We start from the raw sequence: 20762 nt of genomic DNA, 5'->3' as shown, positions 1-20762 counted from the left end.
GGCTAATGTTTCTCCATCTGTTTCAACATGTCCTCATCCTATTCTGCCATGTTGATTCTCCAGAAATGGCAGTTCTTTGCCTGGGCTCACCTACTGAGGTATTGGTGAACTTTCTTTCCCACCTTGCTGTCAGTGGAGATCTGGCTGCCAGTGGAGCTCAGGTCGCTGCTCGCTGACTGACACTGGGGTATCTGGCCTTGTAACACCACACCGTTATTTCTGCCACTCTCCCATGTCTGTCAGTCTCCAGGTGTCCCTCTGCCGTCGGCCTGTCCTCTCCTAGTTCCTGGAATGTGCCGTCTCTGTTAGCAATTCTCTTTCTGTGTAAGGGTGTCCTTAGCCTATTCCACCACCTTGGTTCTCTGCTAGCTTTGTCTTTTCTTTCTAGAAGATGACAGCCTAGGGATTCCATCTCTTTCGAGTCCGTGGTTCTTCTGTTGGTTGAGGGTTGTGAGAAGTTCACAGTTGAGAATCCACAAGCATTTTCCCCATTTACTAAAAGCTGGGAGGATTTTTTGTTGAACTCTTGAAATTCTCCTTATTTACACACTTAATGATCATGCATCCCATTTTCATGATCTATAAATTGACTCTCACAAGAATCACACACGATCACCAACAATAAAGCACACACAGTAAATGGGCGCAGATCTACAAAGACTTTGCCCATTGGAAATTATGGGAGGTTCTAAGCAATGAGGTGAAACCAATGGGGAAAGATTTAGAGGTGAACACAGGAAATCATGCCACAGCAGGACCTAGTAACATCGAGTCAACCAAAACATGTCAGAACCTGCAGGTGAGGAAGACGCTGCCTCTCTGGCATGCTGTCCAGTCTAGAAGCTTCTACTGAGCTCCTAGGAACCATCATAAATGTTAGTGAGGACAGTGCACAGAGGAGAGGAAGGAGGTCCTTGGTCCTGCATCAAAGGCACGGGAGACACCGTCCTCCTGGAGATGCCTGTGGTCCACTAGGTCCTGTCCTTCCGCTGTGGTCTTTACACTTCAGGAAATGAAGATGGAGCTGTGTCCAGCCAGGGGTCCTGAGTCTCATCTGGCTTCTGTGTCCCCATGTGCATCAGAGCAGTTGGCAGTGATGCACAGCCAAGTTGGGCCTTTGAGTTCTGTCCTTGGGAGCCTTTCCAGAAGACACCTCCTCATCAGAACAATGCAGAGCTGCCCCGCCCTGCTGGGGATCACACATTTCCCTGGTTGAGGAGACACCTCGTTTCATGGAGGTTGCTAATCAGTGTGAAATGCTGAGTGATGGTAGGAGGAAGAGAGGAGAAAGCGGATGCAGGGGGGAAGACTTGCACCAGCCAGTTTCCTCTCAGTTGCTGTCAAAAGCCAGGGCTGGGGGGGACATAGCCGCGAGCCGGGAATGCCCTCCACTACTCAGCATAGAGGCAGCAATCCAAGTGCTGATCTAGTATGGTTTCTTCCTGGGTGTATGAGCAGAGGGCTGGATCACAATGAGTGTTCACATGTCTATACGATTCTCCAATACAAGAGTAGGAGTCCCAAGAGGATCTTATCTATTGCCTTACTCTGTACAATTCACAAGCTGGTCCACTCCCAAATGACCTTAGCCCTATTGTGTCCACATGGTGTCTGGTGGAGTGAGCAAGGACCTGGTCACATGGCCCCAGTCAACAATAATGCAGACATGTGTCTACACGTGCTCGACATCAACACAAACAGGAAGAGACCCTGCTCTTTGCTGGATCTCTCGAGAGAGGAAGTCAGGCTGTTGGAGTAGACATGTCGTGGCAATGAGACACTACCGATCGTCGGTCAGACAGGAAATTCACTTTACCCCAATCCAGGTAGTAAGACACACACAATATTGTAAATCTGCTTTATTTAGTCATCACAAGAAAGCAAGGGCAGAGAAAGTATGAGAGGACGCCAACTGATATCACAAGTCTCTTCTGTGTCTGTTCCTGGCCACTGCAGGCAAGGTCACTACCCTGTAGCATGGGGCTGATCTCACACACTGGAACTCAACGGGAAAGAGCTCTTAACCAGAGTGACAGCAGGCAGTGCTTCCTGGCATGAGGAGAGTCAGACACGACTTTCCTAGAATGCTCAGCCTCAGAGAGGGAAACATGGGGCCAAGGAAACACAGGGAGACACAGGTTGTGACAAGGACAATGTTAGCACACAGGTTCAGCCATGACTGTGAGCAAGGGCACTTGGACACAGCAGGTGTGGACAGGGAGCAGCAAGCAGGGCCCTCTGCACCCTCTGCTCTGAGTAGAGAACAGACCAGAGCAGAGGCCAGGGGAGGACATGCCCCGCTGTGGAGGGCTCAGCAGCCAGAGAGGGGTCCAGGGCTGGGGGAGCTCCTGCTGTGGGGGCAGAACTCATTGCCTGTAGCTCCTCCTGCTGGAGGTGGTGGTGGTGTACTTGACAGAGGAAGTGCTGCCCCCAGCAGAGCTGAGGCCACCTCCAAGACCACGGGTACTGCCAGAGCTGAAGCCTCCTCCCAGGTCATGGCCACTGCTGTAGGAGTAGCTGCTGCCGCCTCCTAGTGCCAAGCCACTGCCGCTGCCATAGCCACTGCCACTGCCACTGCCGTAGCCGCTGGACATGGTGGACTGCACCACGGCTGCAGGGACACACAAGCACAACCCCATGGTGAGCTCACTGTGCTGGCCCATGACCAGTGCCCAGAGCACAGGGGAAGGGGACAGGGCAAGCCCAGGACTTACAGATGTTGACTTGTCCAACGCCTTCACCACTCAGCCTAGGAGAGAGAACACGAAGGATGAGCCCTCGCACCCACGCACCCACACCCAGCACCAGGGCCGGCCAGCTGCCCTCTGCTGTGCCCAGGCAGCAGTCAGGCCATGGCTTATGTGCTGAGCAGCTTGCTGGGGCAGCAGCCAGGGCCTACAGGAGCTGAGGCAGCCCACCTGCACTCCTCGCCCTCCAGCAGCTTCCTGTAGGTGGCGATCTCCACATCCAGGGCCAGCTTGACATTCATGAGCTCCTGGTACTCCTTGAGCAGGCGTGCCATGTCCTGCTTGGCCTTCTGCAGGGCGTCCTCCAGCCCTTCCAGCTTGCTTCTGGCATCCTTGAGGGCCAGCTCGCCCCGCTGCTCGGCGTCGGCGATGGCGGCCTGCAGGTTGGCGCACTGTGCGGGGAGAAGCAGCCGCACTTGGTTGGTTGTCTGCTCCCTCCCTGCCTGCCCCACCTGGTGCCTCTGTCCCCAAGGAGGAGAGTCCTGCACCCCAGGTTGGTCTAAACTCCTGCTCTGACTTCCTGTGCAGCTCCTGCTCCCAGCAGAGTCTCTCCCAGGTGGGCACTCAGTGCCGCCTCACTTCCCCACCACCTGCGCACCTGCTTCTTGACGTGGTCGATCTCAGACCTCAGCCTCTGGATCATGCGGTTGATCTCAGCAATCTCCTGCTTGGTGTTGCGCAGGTCGTCCCCGTGTCTGCCAGCTGTGACCTGCAGCTCCTCGTACTGTGGCAGAACAGAGCACACCATCCGTGTTCTTAGTGTGTGTGGTTTTCAGAGTCAGCGAAACAAAGAGGTGCCACCCACAGTCTGCATAACCCTAATTCACAAGCCCAGCCGAGGTTAGAAATCGGACAGAGCCAGGTGTCTGGAGAGTCTTACAACCTCTCAGTTTGGAGAAAAGAACCAATTATTAGTTGAGCCATCAGCTGCTGCCCACAAGGTGCATGTGAGCAAGAAGCAGGACTCAGCAGGTGTAAGAAGGGGCAGAATCCTGCAGGTGTCGGTTTCACCCTGTCCAGCTCAAGGATTGAGCAAGGACCTGTGCTCTGTCCACAAAGTGACACGAGAAACCTTCTGCTGCTCCTCAGTGCTTTTATGCAATGCCCACCCACAGTCGCTCACCTTGGTCTGGTACCAGGCCTCAGCCTCGGCACGGCTCCTCTGGGCGATGTCCTCGTACTGGGCACGGACCTCGGCGATGATGCTGTCCAGGTCCAGGTGCCGGTTGTTGTCCATGGACAGCACCACGGACGTGTCAGAAATTTGGGTCTGCATCTGGGACAGCTCCTGCACAGAAGGACACTGTCAGAGCCCTGGTGACCAGGACCTCACAGGATACAGCTGGAGCCGACTGCCCAGGGCCTGGCACACTGACCGCATCATAGAAGGCTCTCAGGAAGTTGATCTCGTCGGTGAGCCCGTCCACCTTGGCCTGCAGCTCCACCTTGTTCATGTAGGCAGCGTCCACATCCTGAGGGAGGGGCCAAGAGCCTGGGGTCAGTGGAGTCCCCCTTCCCAGTGCCCCATCTCCGGGGTCCCCCAGTGCTCCTGCAGGGACACCGAGATGCAGCTCTCCCTCCTCCCAGGAGCCTGGAGCCTGACGCCACCCCTCACCTTCTTGAGAGTCACAAACTCATTCTCGGCTGCTGTGCGCTTGTTGATCTCATCTTCATATCTGCCAGGGGAGGAAGACAGACACAGCTGAGCCAGGGCACAGCAGGCACAGGGCGGCAGCCTGGCATCGAGCATTCTCAGGAGGAGAGGGGCACCCAGGATGATCCTTCACATGAAGGGAGCCTGAATGGTGGTGTTTCTGGCCCCCACATTCTCACTGCTGCAGGCCACGCTCACCCCACCGTGTGTGTCACTCGAGCTCCCCTTAGGCAATGATGTGTCTCCCTGCTCATGGACACGGTCTGTGCAGGAAAAGCGTCCTCCTCTGACCAGTGTCATCACTGGCCTGTATTGTCGTCGTTGCAGCGCATCGACCGCATCGGTAGTGGAACTCACTTGTTCTTGAAGTCCTCCACCAGGTCCTGCATGCTCCTGAGCTCTGAGTCCAGGCGGCCTCTCTCGCCCAGGATGCTGTCCAGCTGCCTGCGCAGGTTGTTGATGTACTGCTCAAACAGGGGCTCCAGGCTCTGTCTCACGGTCTTGGTGCCCTGCTCCTGCAGCAGCGTCCACTTGGTGTCCAGGACCTTGTTCTGTTGCTCCAGGAAGCGCACCTGGGGGGAGGGGAGGGAAGAAAAGGTGGGGGTGTTGGCGTGCTCAGGGTCAGGGCAGAGATGGGAGGGGGCAGTACATGTGACATGGTACTTGGCAGGGCTGCGCCCTCCACTGCCTTGGTAAGCACAGAGCTGTGCCTGGGCTCAGTTGACAGTTTCTCTCCCCCACTTCTCCTGCTCCGATGCAGAAATCCTGGATCATTTAGGGATGCCCTTCCTCTCCTTCATGGAGCCCATTCCTGCCTCTCAGTTTGCTGCCACCTGTCTCCAGGTATCATCACAGATCCCATGTGGGATTGTGCAATGACAGCAGTGAAGGTGCTTGGGGTGGGTTTGGGCTCCATGGTAGGGACAGAAAAGCTGCCTGATGCTGAGCCCCCCTCCCTCCCTGCTCATCAGTGCCTGTGGTTTTGTCACGGGCCCCAGTGATGTGTCTGCTCTCTGTCTCCCTAGAACAGCTGAGCATATCTGAATGTTTCACAAACATGACAATTTTTCTTATGCTATCCTGTCCACCTCATTGCCATTCCTGAACAATCTCTTTAACACAGTGATTCTGGCGTGGAAGTTACAGTAATATCATGGCGTTTTCCTGTGTTTTCTGACACAGACACAGAAGAAATTCCCCCATGCTTTTCTCCCTGACTTGCTTTTTGGGGAAAGAGTGCCATTAGGAGATTAGAAGATGCGCCAGTTCCCTCTGAGGCCATGTTAGAAGCCAGGACCCTGTGTGGCCCATCGTTAAGCTTTGTGCACTCTGAGCCAGCTGCTGTCCCCAGAAGCCCTGCTCTGAGCTCCCTCTGCTCTGTCCCACCGTCCTGACAGGTATTCGACTCTCCATGCGGGCTCTGCCTGGCTCACCTTGTCGATGAAGGAGGCGAACTTGTTGTTGAGGGTCTTGATCTGCTCGCGCTCCTCTGTCCTCACACGCTGGATGGTGGGGTCGATTTGCAGGTTGAGGGGTGTCAGCAGACTCTGGTTGACGGTGACCTCTTGGATGCCTCCAGGGGGACACACAGGGCCTGAGGCCCCAAAGCCACCACCGAGTCCAAAGCCACCTCCGACGCCACTGCCGAAACCAAATCCACTGCCAGAGGCCCCTCCGAAGCCAAAGCCACCTCCAAATCGGCCTGAGTAGCTGCTGCCGGTGCCATAGCGGCCACCTGCCACGGAGATCCTCTGGGAGCCCCCCACGCCATAGAGGCTGCGGCTGCCAAAGCCAGCTCCTGCGCAAGCTCCCCCGAGCCCTCCACTGGCCCTGGAGCGGGACACGGAGACGCTGCTGAAGCCAGAGTGGCTGGGCCTGGAGACTCTGGCTGAATCGGAGCTGAAGCCTCGGCGGGTGCTGGTGGTCTGGGTCCTCATGGTGGTTTTGCTGGCCATGGCTGGTGCTGACAGGAGAAGGCTGAGCAGGCAGGCAGGAGAGGTGGGAGGCTGTGGTGGCTGAGCAGGTGTGTGTGCTGGGCTCCAGGCAGCGGTTTATATAGGCTGAGAATGGGTTGGGCCCATCCTGAAAGGTGAGCTTGCAGGGTGGGAAGGGCTGGGTTGGCACTCAGTGAGATCACCCCCGGCTTCTAGAAAGGGCTGAAATACTCAGATTGCTTGTTGGCTTCTTTTCGTCATGGAGAAATTTTCCTGCCTCCAGCCTTGTCTTGATCTGTACACAATGGGCCTCGATGTGCCCTCACTGAAGTCATGAGTTAGTCATGGCCTCAAACAAAGGAGACAAGGAGCTGATCTGTCTTAATTGTCCCTTCCTCCCGCTTCTCCTGACACTCCCTGTGTACCCCCTTCCCACGCAGGCTTTTGCCTCCTCTACCGCCTTTCCTCTCTGTCAGGTGGGTTTCTGTCCCCAGGGCTCTCAGGGGTTTGCCCAAGGGCCTCAGCAAGAAGTTTCCTGCTGTCTTGTCTCCCTCACGTTTGAACCAGTTTTTTGGAGTTCTTGGCAATCCTCACTATTTTACTGATTCTCATCCTCCTGAGAAGAGGGAACCCCTGGTTTAGCCAGTCCCCTACTCTGTGAGCCTATGGGTGGCCGAGGCTGCCGCTGTGTCCCTGATACGAGCAGTTACATGCTGTCCTTGAAGACTGGTCTTGGCTTAGAGTGGCACTAATGCTGCACACGGCTATCTGCCATGTGCACCCATGCTCTGTGTCTCCCCTTCCCCAAGGTGACCACCCTCTCCGTCTATGTGCAAATTCCTAGCTGTAGTTCTGAAGTCTTTCCCCCTCTTTTTCTCTTCTGGGAAGTTTGCAAAGAGCTTTAACTTATAGAAGGAAAAATATGAAGGGGCTCATAGCTTTTCTTTTTTCCCATGTTCCTGCCATTTCCTGAAAGCCATGCGTTCTTCAGCAGGGTGTGTTGCGTAACGTGGAGGGGCAGAGAGAAGCAGTGAATCACAGAAAAATGTGCCACTACAAGTGCGATGAGATCACAAGGCGATTCCCAACTGTGTGTCTTATCTCGGTGCCCGGTTCTCAGACTCCTGAGCCCCTCCTCACACTGGGAGTTCTGCTCAGCCACACAGTTGTGTTTTGCTTCCCTCCCACCAGGGCCATGGGTGTGACATCTCCTGGGCCCCGCACAGGATCCTAAGTATGAACCGTGTAGGCTAGTGGTTCCACACAAACACGGGCTTAGATGATCCACCAGGGTGTACGGACGGAGTCCTGCCTTGAGCTGAACCTCTGCTCCTTCCTCTAAAAGAGGCCCCTTCTCTCAGAGCTGTGGGGAGCACTGCATCCCAGAAAGCAGGTGCTCCCTGCCAAGGAAGGTGCTAGCTCAGCGTCTGGCAGGCAGTGAGCCTTCTCCAAACAGCGGAAGTGGCACCCTGCCCTCCACCCTGGTTGCACAATGGGTGGCCAGGAATGTGCCACCACTCGCCACTCGGTTCTGGGAAACAAGTGCCCATCCTTGTGGTCTCACCACCATGCTCTCTGGGGTTGGAGACCTTGTGTCTGACATGGATAATGCCAGAATGGGGAAGAGTGGTTGCCACGGTAAGTGGGAGGAAGGGCCGTGGGTGTGCCCAGCACACCACTGTGGGTACCAGTGTGGTTTGCACACCATTGTGACAGAGCTGAGCACTCACGACAGACACAGTGAGATTTTCAGATGCCTCTTTAAGGAGAGCAATTTTGCCAGCCCCTGGTTAAGGGTGTGGACTCAAGCAACAAGTGTCTGTCCTCAGGGGGTTCCCACATCCCACGCTGGAATGCATGAGATGAAGTCCCTGCTATAATTCCTGGTTCTAGCTTCCTGCTATGCACACCTTGGGCAGCAACGATGATGGCCCAAATGGCTGGGCTCCTGCTGCCCACATGGTACATCTAGCCAGAGTTTCTGGCTTCCGGCTTTAGCCTGGCCCAGTTCTGGCTATTGTGGTTTGTTGGGGAATGAACTAATAGATGGGAGTACTCGTCTCTCTCTTTCCACTTTCTCTGTCTCTCACTCTCAAATTAATAAAAATAATAATGGAGAAAACACATGGACTCAAGTCTAAGAGCCTACCCTTGGTGCTTCAGTGTTTGAAAAAGATTGGCTTCATTTGAAAGGCAGAGTGGAGAGGGAGAAACAGACAATATGAGAGCAACAGAGAGCTCTTCCCTTTGCTGATTCATGCTCCTAGATGTCTAAAACAGCTGGGACAAGGCCAGGCTGGAGCCAGGAGCCAGGAATGCCATCCTTGTCTCCCACATCAATGGCATGGTCCCAAGTACTTGAGCTATCATGAATGCTTCCGAGGGCACACATGAGCAGGAGGTGGTGGTGGGAAGCTGAACCATGACTTGAATTTAGGCGTTCTGATATGGTCTGCAGGTGTCTTAAGCATTAAGCTCAGTGCTGTTCCTCCTGATTCTGTTTTAAAGCCTGTAAGCTGGGGAAGTGGGGGTATAATGTAGTTGGGAGCTTACATGTAGTAATTCATGCGAGTTCTTAGCCCATGTGTAGCACACACATTCTCATTGAAGTTGGGATAATGCCATTGTTATGAAGATGTGTGAGCAGGTTTGGGGTGCGGGGATCCATGAGAAGCTTCAGGAATTGGTGCAGGGGTGCAGGGTATAGTTAGGAGTAGGGGGTGGAGAAGACAGCGAGGGAACTGAAACCAATGGTGCAGGTTGGTGCCACATGAGCCAGGACCTGGAAAGCCAAGCAACAAGCTGTTTCCTTGCTCCCGAGGGCTACCGGAGACAAGAACTGATTCACAAGAATGATTTTCAAGCAGATGTTCAGAGCGGCCACACAGGACATAACACTACCCCTGAGGCCAGGCAGCATGTTGTACGAGAGTCCAAAAGGCTATTGCGTGATCTGAGACGAGATACAAACCCTTGTTAGGAGCCCTGCAGGTGGTTCTCCATTCTCTGGACACTTGCTCTCAACTCTTCCTCCACAGGATCTTGTGCTAACCTCTGAGCTGTGCACAATGGCACATGTTGCTGCAGGCCACCAGCACAGGTGGCTCTACCCGTCCCTCCTACAAGTGGCCCTGGACTCATCCCTGAGCCACATCTGCAGTTCCGTGACAGTGCAGATCTCATCTTGAGCACATTAGCCCATTAGAAGGTGGTTTGTCTCCAAGGTCTGACCCAGCACCAGACTCGACAGGGGCATCAGACAGTACCTGCTGGGTCAAGTATCCTATTACAATTCTTGGCACCAGCATGTCTACTGCTGACAGATTTACAAGATTTCTGCAATACACATATAAGGAGCTTTAAAAAAAAGTGTGTACCCCACCTGCCAGGTTTGACACAAGTAGCAGTGATGCTGATGAAGCTGCAGTCAGCTGGGTGGGCTCCAAGGGGGCAGGAGGCTCTCAAGGCCAGGGAGGGGGAGTTGGAGAGAACCACATTTCCACCGCCCACCAGATTGTTTTCTTTTTTTTAAGATTTGTGTTTATTTTTATTGCAAAGTCACATACACAGAGAGGAGAGAGAGAGAGGAAGATCTTCTGTCCGATGATTCACTCCCCAAGTGACCGCAACGACTGGTGCTGTGCAGATCTGAAGCCAGGAGCCAGGAACTTCCTCCGGGTCTCCCATGCAGGTGCAGGGTCCCAAGGCTTTGGGCCGTCCTTGACTGCTTTCCCAGGCCACAAGCAGGGAGCTGGATGGGAAGTGGAGCTGCCAGGATTAGAACATGTGCTCATACGGGATCCTGGCAAGTTCAAGGCAAGGATTTTAGCCACTAGGCCACCACACTGGGCTCCAGATTTGTTTCTAAGCGCATGCTTACCCAACATCACAAGCCTTAAAGGTTCAAGGTGGTACTTAATTCACTTGTCCTTGATTTTCTGCCTCTTCCTTTGAGTGTAGATGTGTTTGGTCTTCCCTGGCCACTCTCAGACTCAATGTGTCCTGGGTCCAGCTGTACTTGGTCCATCCTCTACTACTCCCAGCCTCTCCCTCTGCTCCCTGCTTTAGCACCCAGGAGAAGGTCACCTTCTGAGGCACAGAAATCTCCTTGGGGTGGTCACAGATGTGGCTTCTCAGAGAAGACCTGTCTCTCCTACCACCCACAGTCACACCCCCTGGTGGAACCCAGGGGAGCTGCATCTCCCCTGAGGAATCCTGTGAGGATAACACCACTGCCAAAATGATATTCAAACACAGAGGGCATTTGGCACAGCTGTTAAGGTTGTGCTCAGGATGCCCTCATTCCCTATTGGCATAAAGGGGTTTGAGTCCCAGCTCTCTCTCTTTCTAGATTCTGGCAAACATGCACCCTGTGGGAAGCGGGTGATGGTTTCCATGACTGAATCCCTGTGGTCAGCACGGGGACACCTGGATTCAGTCCTCAGCTCTCAATTCTTGCAGGTGTTGAAGGAGTGAACCACGAGTGGGAGATTTCTCCCTCGTCTCTCTGCCTTTCAAAAAAATAAATAAATAAAAAAGATTAAAACAAAAGGGAATGGTCCAGACAAGTATGAGAAAGCAACTACAGCAGGCACGATGAGTAACGTAGATGACAGCTGGCCTCCTCCCCGGCAGGCAGCTGACGCCAGCCCCTTCTTGGTCAGGCCTCTGAATTGTCTCCCATGGCCACCAATCCCCAAACACCTTGTCTTGGATCCAGGTTAGTGGGCATTTCCCACCTTGGCCCTAGCATGGAGGGAGGGTTGTAGAGTCCCTGGGGTCTGCGCCCTAGGGCAGTCAGCCCCATCTCTTGCCTCTCTGGGCGGGGCTGACAGATGAGAGAGCGAGGGATCAAGTATTGTCATCATCAGCAAAGGCGAAGGCGAGGAGCCTAAGCCTGCAACAGCACAGGGTGATGCTATTCCGAGGGAATCCCACAGCCCCAGTCCCGGCCCCTGGGAGGACCTGGGGAGAGAGACAAGCAGACACATGTGGAAAGAATGCAGACAGCAGCACCGGGTTGCCACGGCAAGTGTAGGCTTCCTTGACAAGCACGGTGCCTTGGAAAGTTTTTGAAAGTCACAATTGCATGAGGGGACTTCAGACGGCTCAAAGGGAAATGAAACAAAAAGACAGGCTTATCTCAGTGCTAAACTTTTGGAAAGCCAGGTGGAACAGACGTTTTCAAAATGTTTATGCAAAATGAGGATTGTGAAAAAGCTCAAGGGCCGCCACTGTGGCCCAGGGGGCCAAGTCACTGCCTGTGAACGTGACATCCCATATTGTTGTTCACTCAGCTCTTGAGTTGCTCTACTTCCCATCCAGCTCTCTAAGAGTATACATGGGAAAGCAGCAGAGGAGGGCCAAAGTGGCTGGGTTCCTACATCCATGTGGGAGATCCAGAGGGAGTTTCAGGCTCCTGGCCTTGGTCTGCCTCGGCCCCAGTGGTTATGGCCATTTTGGGGGCATAAACAAGCAGATGGAAGTTCTCTCTTTCTCTCCCCTCCCACCCCCACTGCTCTTTTACTCTCTGTGACTCTGTCTTTCAAACAAACCTTAAAAAGGAAACCTCCATGCATAGATTTATGAAGTGTTTGGCACAAAAAGAGGCTGATTTTTAATTGCATTTTCTGCCAATTTTCTGAGTTCTCTGTTTTCCTCTGCCATCAGCTTCACTCTGTGTCTCAGCTTTCATGCACACAGCCCACCTATTCTGTGTGGAACACCACAACAGGAGTATCCTTGCACATGGTCCCTGAGGACCTCCTCTAAAGCTGCAGGAAGCTTCAGCTCACTCCCTTTTAGTAGGATAGTCTCTCTCGCTCTCTCTCTCCCCCCTCTCCTTCCATCTCCCTCTCTCTCCCCCTCTCCTTCTCTCTTCCCCCTCTCCCTCTCTCTCTTCCTCTCTCCCTCTCCCTCTCTCTCTCTCTCTCTCCTTCTTCCTCTCTCTCTCTCTCCCTTCCCCCGCTCCCCCAGGTGCACTGTAGAGTCGAGATCATTGAAACAACACCAGAACTTGACCTAGAGCTTGGATCAAACCAATGCCCATATCTGGAATGATGGTCCCAAGCCCCCAGATGTCACTTTCTGGAACTTTTTTTGGCGAGTATCTGTCGAAACCCCGTTCTTCAGCCAGGAGGGATTGACATTTAGGTCTTCCCAGGTAGGGGGTGACAAGAGATTGTGGGGTGAATTAAGGCACAGTCGTCAGCCTGCAGTATGGACGTCTTGAGGCACTTAGGCTGTAACTGTGCCAATGTAGAGACCACTCGGATTGCTCCCTTGTCCTGGCACCCACAGTATCTTTTTTGCACACCCCAGAACACTGAGTAAAGCACTTTGAAAGTGCTCAATCCCTTTTGCCTTACATTGTACCTATGCATAGTGGGTTAGCAGGTGCATTCATGTGTCAAAGGCAGGGCTGGGCTGGGGACTAAGGACCTATTTGGAAGAACCATGCAGTTGTTTGTTGGCTTTTGTGATCAATATGGGAAAGCCAGTCGGGGGCATCTTGTGAAGGAGACATTTTGATTATCTGAGACAAAAAAAAATGATGCTTCAGGTGACATGAAGTATACTAGAGATGTGGACAGGGGAAGGGATGGTTGAACGACAGGACTGTACCAGGGTGTGCCTGGAACCAGCAGGACAGAAGGCCAAAGAGCTGGCAGAAAGGCCCCAGATTGCTTGTTCCTGAGTCCTTAGTCCTTCATAAAAATAGGTGTGGGAGGGAGTCAGGGCTCCAGCAGAGTCTGGGAAAGACCCCCAGAGAAGGTCCGAGTGGCCTGGCTTCTCCACCCCCGCCCAGGTCTCTACCTCCCTGCAGCTCCTTTGCCCACCCTGAGCTTCTCCGGTCTGCTTTATCGCAGCTGCAGGCCCATCTCACTGCACTGCATGGATTTGCTAGAAGTGCAGCTGGGGGCAGCATTGTGGGCCTTAGGGCTGAGCTGCCATGGGCAGTGCCAGCGTTCCATATGGGAGTGCTGGTTTCAGTCCTGACTGCTTGGCTTCCCATTCAGCTTCCTGCTGATGCCACCTGGGAAAGCAGCAGAAGATGAGCCAAGTGCTTGGATTCCTGCATCCTGAAGAAGCTCCAGGCTCCTGGCTGCAGATAGAGCCAGCTCTGGTTGTTGGAGCCATCTGGGGAAGGAACAGGCTGATGGAAAATTTCTTTCTCTCTTTCCCTGCTACTCTGCCTTTCAATGAATAAGTAAATCTTTTTTTAAAAAAATTAGTTAAAAGTGAAACTGAGGTCTTTCCTTGCGCTGTAGTGGAATGAGGAATTAAATGTTGATTCTCCAGGAGGCTAAAGAATAAAATGCTGTAAAAGTAGAATGAACAAGAGACATGGAATACTGAAATAATCAATTTTAAGCTTTTGAAAGCATTTGCGGCCATTCCTGTTTGCCACTCTTCCAAGGAGAGGAGGACAAAAAGAAGTTTTAAAGCAAAGAGTGAGAGATAAATCTGCTTGGCTACACGACATCTGATGCAACTATGGGAACTGAAAGTCAACGTGATGACTCTTCATCAGATAAGAGTATATTTAAAACTCAGTGTGTTCCTCCATCACCTAAATGGAGGCCAGGAAAACCCGTCAGAAAAGTGTGTTCAGCTGAACATGTTGAGTCAACAGATTCATCCAGGGACTCCCCTCCAGAACCAATAGCAAAACCATTGACGCTGAAAGCATATGCGGAAAATTTTAAGAAAAATAAACATAAAAGGAGAAAAAGGAAACAGAAGGCCACAGGTAGACCAGAAGGAAGACCCTAAGGAAGGAAAACCACTAGAACATCCCAAGTGGACAAGAAACAATTTAAAGACGAAGGCCCTAGCTTCACATTTTTAGAATCAGAGAAACACACCCAGTACCCCAGAAGGAAAGTTGTAACCTTTGAGCAAACTGTTGCAAGAGGATTTTTAAACATTACATTGAAAAACTGAAGTGTGAACACCAGACAGAAGATGTCGATCGTCGTAGATACACGTATTTGGATGATGATGGATCTGTTTCTCCTGTTGAAGGGGCAGTAGCAGAGGATGAAGAAGCAGCATGCCCTCAACAGGAAGAATGTGATAGCAAATTGGTGGCCAAGAATTGTTTCGTAAGTACTGACTTCTCAAAGCAAAGAAAGGTGAATCCAGTATAGGAGAAAAGTATGAGGATGCTGTCTCGTCTGAAAGAGCTGCAAAAGTCAAGCGCACTGGACAGCATCTTCTGAGAAGGAGCAGGACTGTGATAGTCCAAGGTCAACAATGACCTCACAAAAATGATGAATGACAGTCTGGTGATGGAGAAGTTCTTTCTAAAGATTTTTTTTTTATTAGAAAGGCAGGTTCACAGAGAGAAGGAGAGACAGGGAAAAAGATCTTAGCCGCTGGTTCATTCCCCAAGTGGCCGAAACAGCCAGAACTGAGCCGATCCAAAGCCAAGAACCAGGAGCTTCCTTCTGGGTCTCCCATGCAGGTGCAGGGTCCCAAGGCTTTGGGCTGTCCTCAACTGCTTTCCCAGGCCACAAGCAGGGAGCTGGATGGAAGCAGGGCCGCTGGAATTAGAACCGACACCCTTACGGGATCCTGGCGCTTCAAAGGCGAGGACTTCAGCTGCCAGCCTATTGCACTGGGTTTAAGCACAGGAATTTACTTCCAAATATGAACATTGTTATGTTTGTTCCACCAATGATTCATGCAGTCTAGAATACACATACACATGCATGAGCATACACATACACACACACGTGAACACACCTCCTTGCACATTTTTCTGTGTCTCTGGCTTTTTCCACTCTGCAGGCTGTTTTTGAGGTTCATTTGTGTTAGTTGTATTCACTCCCTTTTTCATCCCTGAGCGATGTGCCATCGCGGGTGTAAACCACAGTTACTCACTCCTGCTGGGGTATTTTCAGACGGGGATTATCTGCAGGAAAATGGAGGTGAGCACACTCGTGGGTGTTTCTGTGGGACAGATTTGCATTTTGTTGCAATGACTACTTGGAAATGAAATGGTTGCTGCAAAGGATAAATGTAGGTGTGTATTCCAAAGTAATTGCTACTTAGAGAGAGATAGAAAGAGAAACAGTGTGTTTTAGAGTCGTTTCCGGTGTGTGGTAGAATTGAGCACTAGGGGCAGAGTTCTCACATGCCTCCTGTTTCCTCTACTCATGACCTCCCTCACCGTCAACATTCCCCATCAAGGGGGTCCCAAGGCTTTAGGCCATCCTCAACTGCTTTCCCAGACCACAAGCAGGGAGCTGGATGGGAAGCAGGGCTGCCAGGATTAGAACTGGCACCCATATGGGATCCTGTTGCATGCAAGGCGAGGACTCTGGCTGCTAGGCCACTGCGCCGGGCTAAGAGTTCATCTGTTTTTAGTGTCAACCAACAAAGAATGGGATCGCTGTCTCATGAAGCTGCCCGACTTACTTCTGAAGCATCTGGACCCTTAAGTGTCCCCGCCAGCAGCGGAGGAGCGCCCTGCTAGCCCACACTCTCGGCAGTCTGTAGTTACCAGTGTTCTGGACTGTAGTTCAGGGTTTACATTTGTGCTTTGCTGATGACTCGCGCTGGGATGCATCTTTTCCATTGCCATCTGGACATCTTCAGGGAGATGCCTGATACGGATGTTGGCTCCTTTTACTAATCCAGTTGTTCTTACTGTGAGTTCTTCATGTTGTTTGGGTAGCAGCCCACGTTCTTTATCAAGTGTGTCTTTGTCAGTGTGTTCTCCCCATCTATGGCTTCACTCCTCGTTCTAGCTTCTCGTTCTCTTGACAAGGTCCTTCACCAAGCAAAAGTGCTCATTTGCATAAAGTCCAGCTTATCCGTTTCTGACCACACCTTTGGTGTTGTATCTAAAAATTCATCAGGAGGTATTATGTTATCTTTTAGGATATGCGTAATTATGCTATCCTAAAAGCTAACATAGTTGCACAGTGTACACGTAGGGCTGTGATCAATTCTTAGTTATTTTTTTAAAGATTAATTTATTTAAAAGGCAAAATGATATATAGAGAGAAAATCTTTCATTTATTGATTCACTCTCCAGGTAACATAGCGAGGCCGAAGCCTGGAGTCTGGAGCTCAGGCTGGGCTTCCCACATAGGTGCCAGGTGACCTAGTACTTGAGTAGTCATCTACTGCCTTCTCAGACACATTAGCAGGTTGCTGGATTGGAAGCCAAGCAACTGGAACTCAAACCAGCACTTCACCGTGGAATGCAGGTGCCCCAGCTAGCAGCTTCACCTGCTGTGCCCAAAGTCCACCTGCCCTGTCTAATGTTCTGCAGTGACTGTAAGATACAGGTTTAAATTAATTTTTTTTTTTTTTTTTTTGCAGCTGAATGTTCAGGCATTCTAGCACCATGGGTTGAACAGACTGCCTTGGCTTTATTGCATTGCCGTTGCCCCTTTGCCCAGAGCTGTAGGTTCATGTGTCTGAGGGTCAGATTCTGGGTACTGTATTGCATTTGCCTGACTACCTGTCTATTCTTTCACCGATACCACACTCTTCTGATCATTGTTAGTCAGGAAGTCAGCTCCTGACCCTCCTCTGCTTCTGGTCTTCTCCTTTAATATCCTAAAATTCCAAGGCCTTCTATTTAATTTAAAAAATCAGTTTATCAAAAATAACTTGCTGATCTTACAGTGAGTGCATCAGCTCTGTAGATCATTAGGACAAATGGACATCTTGACAACATCGATGCATCCGGACGATTTCTCATTTGTTTAGCTGTCCTTGAATTTTTTTCTTTAGAGTTTTGCAGTTTTTCTTATAAAACCTGCACCTGCTAAGTGTGCACAGAAGACTCATTTTGGAAGGTGCTAATGTAAGCGGCATCGTGTTTTAAGATTTATTATTTTTTTTAATTGGAAAGCAGATCAGGTATACAGAGAGAAGGAGATACAAAGAAAAAGATCTTCCATCTACTGGTTCACTCTCCAAAAGGCCACAATGGCAGGAGATGAGCTGATCCAAAGTTAGGATCCACGTGCCAAAAGTTTCTTCCGGGTCTCCCACGTGGGTTCAGGGTCCCAAGGCTTTGGGACATCCTCTACTGCTTTCTCAGGGCACAAACAGGGAGCTGGATGGGAAGCTGAGTAGCAGGGACACCAACCAGTGCCCATGGGAGAACTCGGTGAATGCAAGGTGAAAATTTGTCCACTAAGCCATCATGCCAGGCCCCCTTCTGCTGCTTTCCCCAGGCTGTTACTACAGAGCTGAATTGGAAGTGAAGTAGCCAGATTTGGAACTGGTGACCGCAAAGGATACCTGCATTTTGAGTGACAGCTTTCCCTACTGTGACACAGTGCTGGCCCCTCTTGATTTTGATCCTTGTTTATTTTCCTTTACTCTGGTTGACTGGGTTTGAGCAAATGGCAGCAGGTCAGGCTTTGGTTAAACAGCTTTTCTGGGTTTCTTTTTTACTCCCCCTGCTGGAAGCATACTGGTTTTTTTCTACAACAATCTGCAAGCCTCGTACAGCCCCTAGAGGTAAAATTAAAGAAAGTGCAGGTGCGCCCTTAAAACTGGAATTTCCATTTGCCCATCCAACCCTTACGCAGGCTGCAGCAGTTTCTCAGTTACAGTTCAGGTTTTCCTGCCTAGGCACTGGCTGCTGCAGGGCATTCTGCTTGTTGGTTACTGTGCTCCTAATTGGTCATCTTTCTCAGTAATTTTAGGAGCAGCAATTTACCCTATGACCTCCACGCTCCAAAGAATAAAAATGAGCTGTTTTCATCTGTTCAGAATCATTCTTGTGGTTGGGATGTAACAATGACCTTCAGCCTTCCTACACACTGGACTCCAAGCCAAATGCGCCCTCTGACCTCCTGGGCTTGCTGAATGAGAGGAAGCTGGGTTCTCTGCCTGCACTTGCTCTGCCTTTTCTCATTGTCCGTGTCAATAATTAGCCTAAGCAGACGTGCAGGATTCTTCCTCTTGATGTTTCCATGGGGTTACCAGATACATACATCTGCCCTCACCCCGACCTGCCAATGCCACTTCCCTTCTGAGCTGGGAGTCTGCCTGGGTCCTGCTGCTGAGCAGAAGCCCTCTGTTTGACCCCTGAAACCCTTCCCAATGAGGCTGCCCTCAGCAGTGCCCAGTGGATGTGTGGAAACAGGGCAGCATTCCTGGCTGCTGTCCGGCACCGCACTCTGATACAGAGGCTGCACCCTGCAGAGTTTTCTCTCCTGTCTTGGCTTCTGTCTTTTCCAGGAAAGAAGACCTTCAATACAAAAATGTGATGTTACAGCGTGTTGCTGACCCCCACCAGCTGGTCCTCCTCTTGCAGACCTTCTCTTGCTCCTACTGGCAATGCCCCAATCTTCCTACCCTGCTTTCAGCTCAGCAGTTGTGATAGGACCACCAGCCATCTGCCACGAGGAGCCTCATCCTAGAACTAAAAAGATCAAAGGCATTGGTGGGGGCACAGGTGAGTTCTGAGAGGCTGCGGTGTGGATGAAGATGGCTGTGCTGAGGGTGTCTCAGCTCCTCACTCTGGGTTCCTGCTCATACAGATACTGGTGGGGGCAGCGGTGATGCCTCGAGAAGTGGGGTGCCTGCTGTCCACAAGGAATGGAGTTCTCAGTTCCCAGCTTCAGTCCATCCCTGTCCCAGCCGAAGGAGGTAGCTGTTGGGCAGATGACAGCTCACTTGCTCTCTCTCTCTCATACCCCTCCAATAAATACAAAACAAAATAGAAAGTAATAACAGGCCTTAAAGGCATTAGGGAAGAGAAAGAAGTTGACCCTGAAATCTGGATCAGCTTAATTGGATGGCAGAGTTTGTTTGGTTTTTCTCTTTCAATCCCATTGTCTGGGGGCTTGACTTCACCCTGGCCTCTGAGATGCCCTCAGGAATCCTAATCCCCCATATAACCCCAGCATTCCCCTCCACCTTCACCCAGGGAAGTGGCCCTAGACCCCAGTGCAGGGTGTGTAGCCACCTAGGCCTTCAGAAGTCAGGGAGCTCAGAGACTGCTGGTTTCAACAAAGGTACACCTCTGGGCAGGGGCTGGTTCAACTAAGCAGCGCTGAGCTCCTGCTCACAGGGAAAGTGGCCCTGGAAAACTCAATGCAGTACAACCCATCAACCCTCCCAACCCAACTACTGGCTAAAGATTTTGTGTACCGAGCTATGCTGTTTCTTGGGGTCAGAGTCAGCACAGGGCTGGGAGGGACAGAGCTCCCCACCTATATGCTTGTCCGGCTCCTGATGGGAAGAAGCAGGGATGGAGTGGCATTCAGACACACCCAGGTGGCAGCATCAAGGTGACTGCTGCCAGGTAGGGGCAGAAACATGCTCTCTGCCTCATGGGCCACATTGCAGGAGCTTGCTCTGGGTTCTACTCTTTGCTGGGGGTAGGGAGTTCCTGGGTCAAAGGTTACCCCCAGGCTTCCGTCACCCCCATGGCGTGCAGGCCACTGGGTCACACTATTGTGCAGCGGCCAGCTGGACACCCCTGGCTCAAACCTTAAAGCCAACTCAGCTTGCCCAGTCACCCCTGCAGAGGTACTCAAGTACCCATATGTGTAGTGGGACTGTGTCCTTCCCAGTCTCAAACACTTGCTGTCAAGAACAATAATCTCTTAGAATACTAGGTATTCTTAGATAACTGGTTAGATACTCTTATATATTCTCAGTAAAAGGTTAGTTTGTTTCTGTTTTCTGGTGACCATTTGATTCCTCTCCATTTATTCCATTGTTGATTTTTGGTAGCAATTGGTCATTCCCACATTAGATAGCTGACTGATAGCTTCGAAGCCCTGTTCCTGCTCCTTTCTGTATCGTTCAGATTTGGGGGGAATTGCTAAGAAAATTCAGGGGCTCCTTTCTTTGGCACTGGTGAGAACCTCAAATCATAGGCAGAGCCCACCTCACTCCCAACCACCATGAAAACCTGATGCTTCTCTTTTTTGCCCACTCTCTTGAGCCACTTAGACCTACCTCGGAGGCCTGGTGTGGTGTCCTCAGATGTGTGTGTGTGTGTGTGTGTGTGTGTGTGTGTGTGTGTGTGTGTACCTGTTACTAATTTCAATAACTGAACCACATTTTGGGTGGGGGGCCATGCTGCCTCCACAAGGTGGTCCAACATAATATAAGCATAATGTTTGCATGATCCTCATTCCTGCTGGGGGGCTTTCTTTCCCTGCTTTGACTTTCTCTCTGGCTCTGCAGGCAAGCTGGGACTTTGAGCTGCTGTGTGCTGGTTCATGGGCTCTTTGCGCTGCTGGGTTTGCACCTGCAGTTGTGTTGCTTGGTGCCATGTTTGCCGAGTTCCACTGAGCCCACGCTACAGATTTAGCTCCCCTAGTAAGGAACTTCTAAAAACAGACACTTAGGACAAGAATCACAGGGTTGGCATCCTTTCTCAAAAGGTCCTGGATCCTGTATCTCTACCCAGATTGGTCGCTGTGTCTCATC

General features: G+C 51.5%; 1 protein-coding gene and 1 pseudogene across 1 annotated transcript; one reads left to right on the top strand and one right to left on the bottom strand.

Annotated features, from left to right (window-relative positions):
- Positions 1 to 2366: 2366 nt before the first annotated feature.
- Positions 2367 to 6356, bottom strand: LOC131482029 (keratin, type II cytoskeletal 6A-like). Its single transcript, XM_058673356.1, has 9 exons — positions 5835 to 6356; positions 4759 to 4973; positions 4363 to 4423; positions 4124 to 4219; positions 3871 to 4035; positions 3346 to 3471; positions 2919 to 3139; positions 2715 to 2749; positions 2367 to 2611 (listed from the first exon to the last, which is right to left on the bottom strand). Exons 1-9 carry the CDS (start codon positions 6354 to 6356, stop codon positions 2367 to 2369), a joined length of 1686 nt encoding a protein of 561 aa, XP_058529339.1.
- A 7476-nt stretch (positions 6357 to 13832) lies between these two features.
- On the top strand, positions 13833 to 14488 carry LOC118757612 (TATA box-binding protein-associated factor RNA polymerase I subunit D-like; annotated as a pseudogene).
- The last annotated feature ends 6274 nt before the right edge of the window (positions 14489 to 20762 follow it).

The sequence above is a fragment of the Ochotona princeps genome, chromosome 15, assembly GCF_030435755.1.
Source record: "Ochotona princeps isolate mOchPri1 chromosome 15, mOchPri1.hap1, whole genome shotgun sequence".
In the NCBI taxonomy this organism is placed as follows: domain Eukaryota; kingdom Metazoa; phylum Chordata; class Mammalia; order Lagomorpha; family Ochotonidae; genus Ochotona; species Ochotona princeps.
The sequence above is the reverse complement of the archived record's forward strand: the minus strand, read 5'-3'. Positions and strand labels throughout refer to the sequence as shown.

What these genes read in the sequence shown, in the direction of transcription:
- LOC131482029 (XM_058673356.1), bottom strand. Translation starts at nt 6,356, where the DNA reads ATGGCCAGCAAAACCACCATGAGGACCCAGACCACCAGCACCCGCCGA. An exon ending in GTGGAGGACTTCAAGAACAA is followed by an intron (nt 4,424 to 4,758) that starts GTGAGTTCCACT and finishes CTCCCCTGGCAG; the next exon opens with ATATGAAGATGAGATCAACA. An exon ending in CTGGAGGGCGAGGAGTGCAG is followed by an intron (nt 2,750 to 2,918) that starts GTGGGCTGCCTC and finishes TCTCTCTCCTAG; the next exon opens with GCTGAGTGGTGAAGGCGTTG.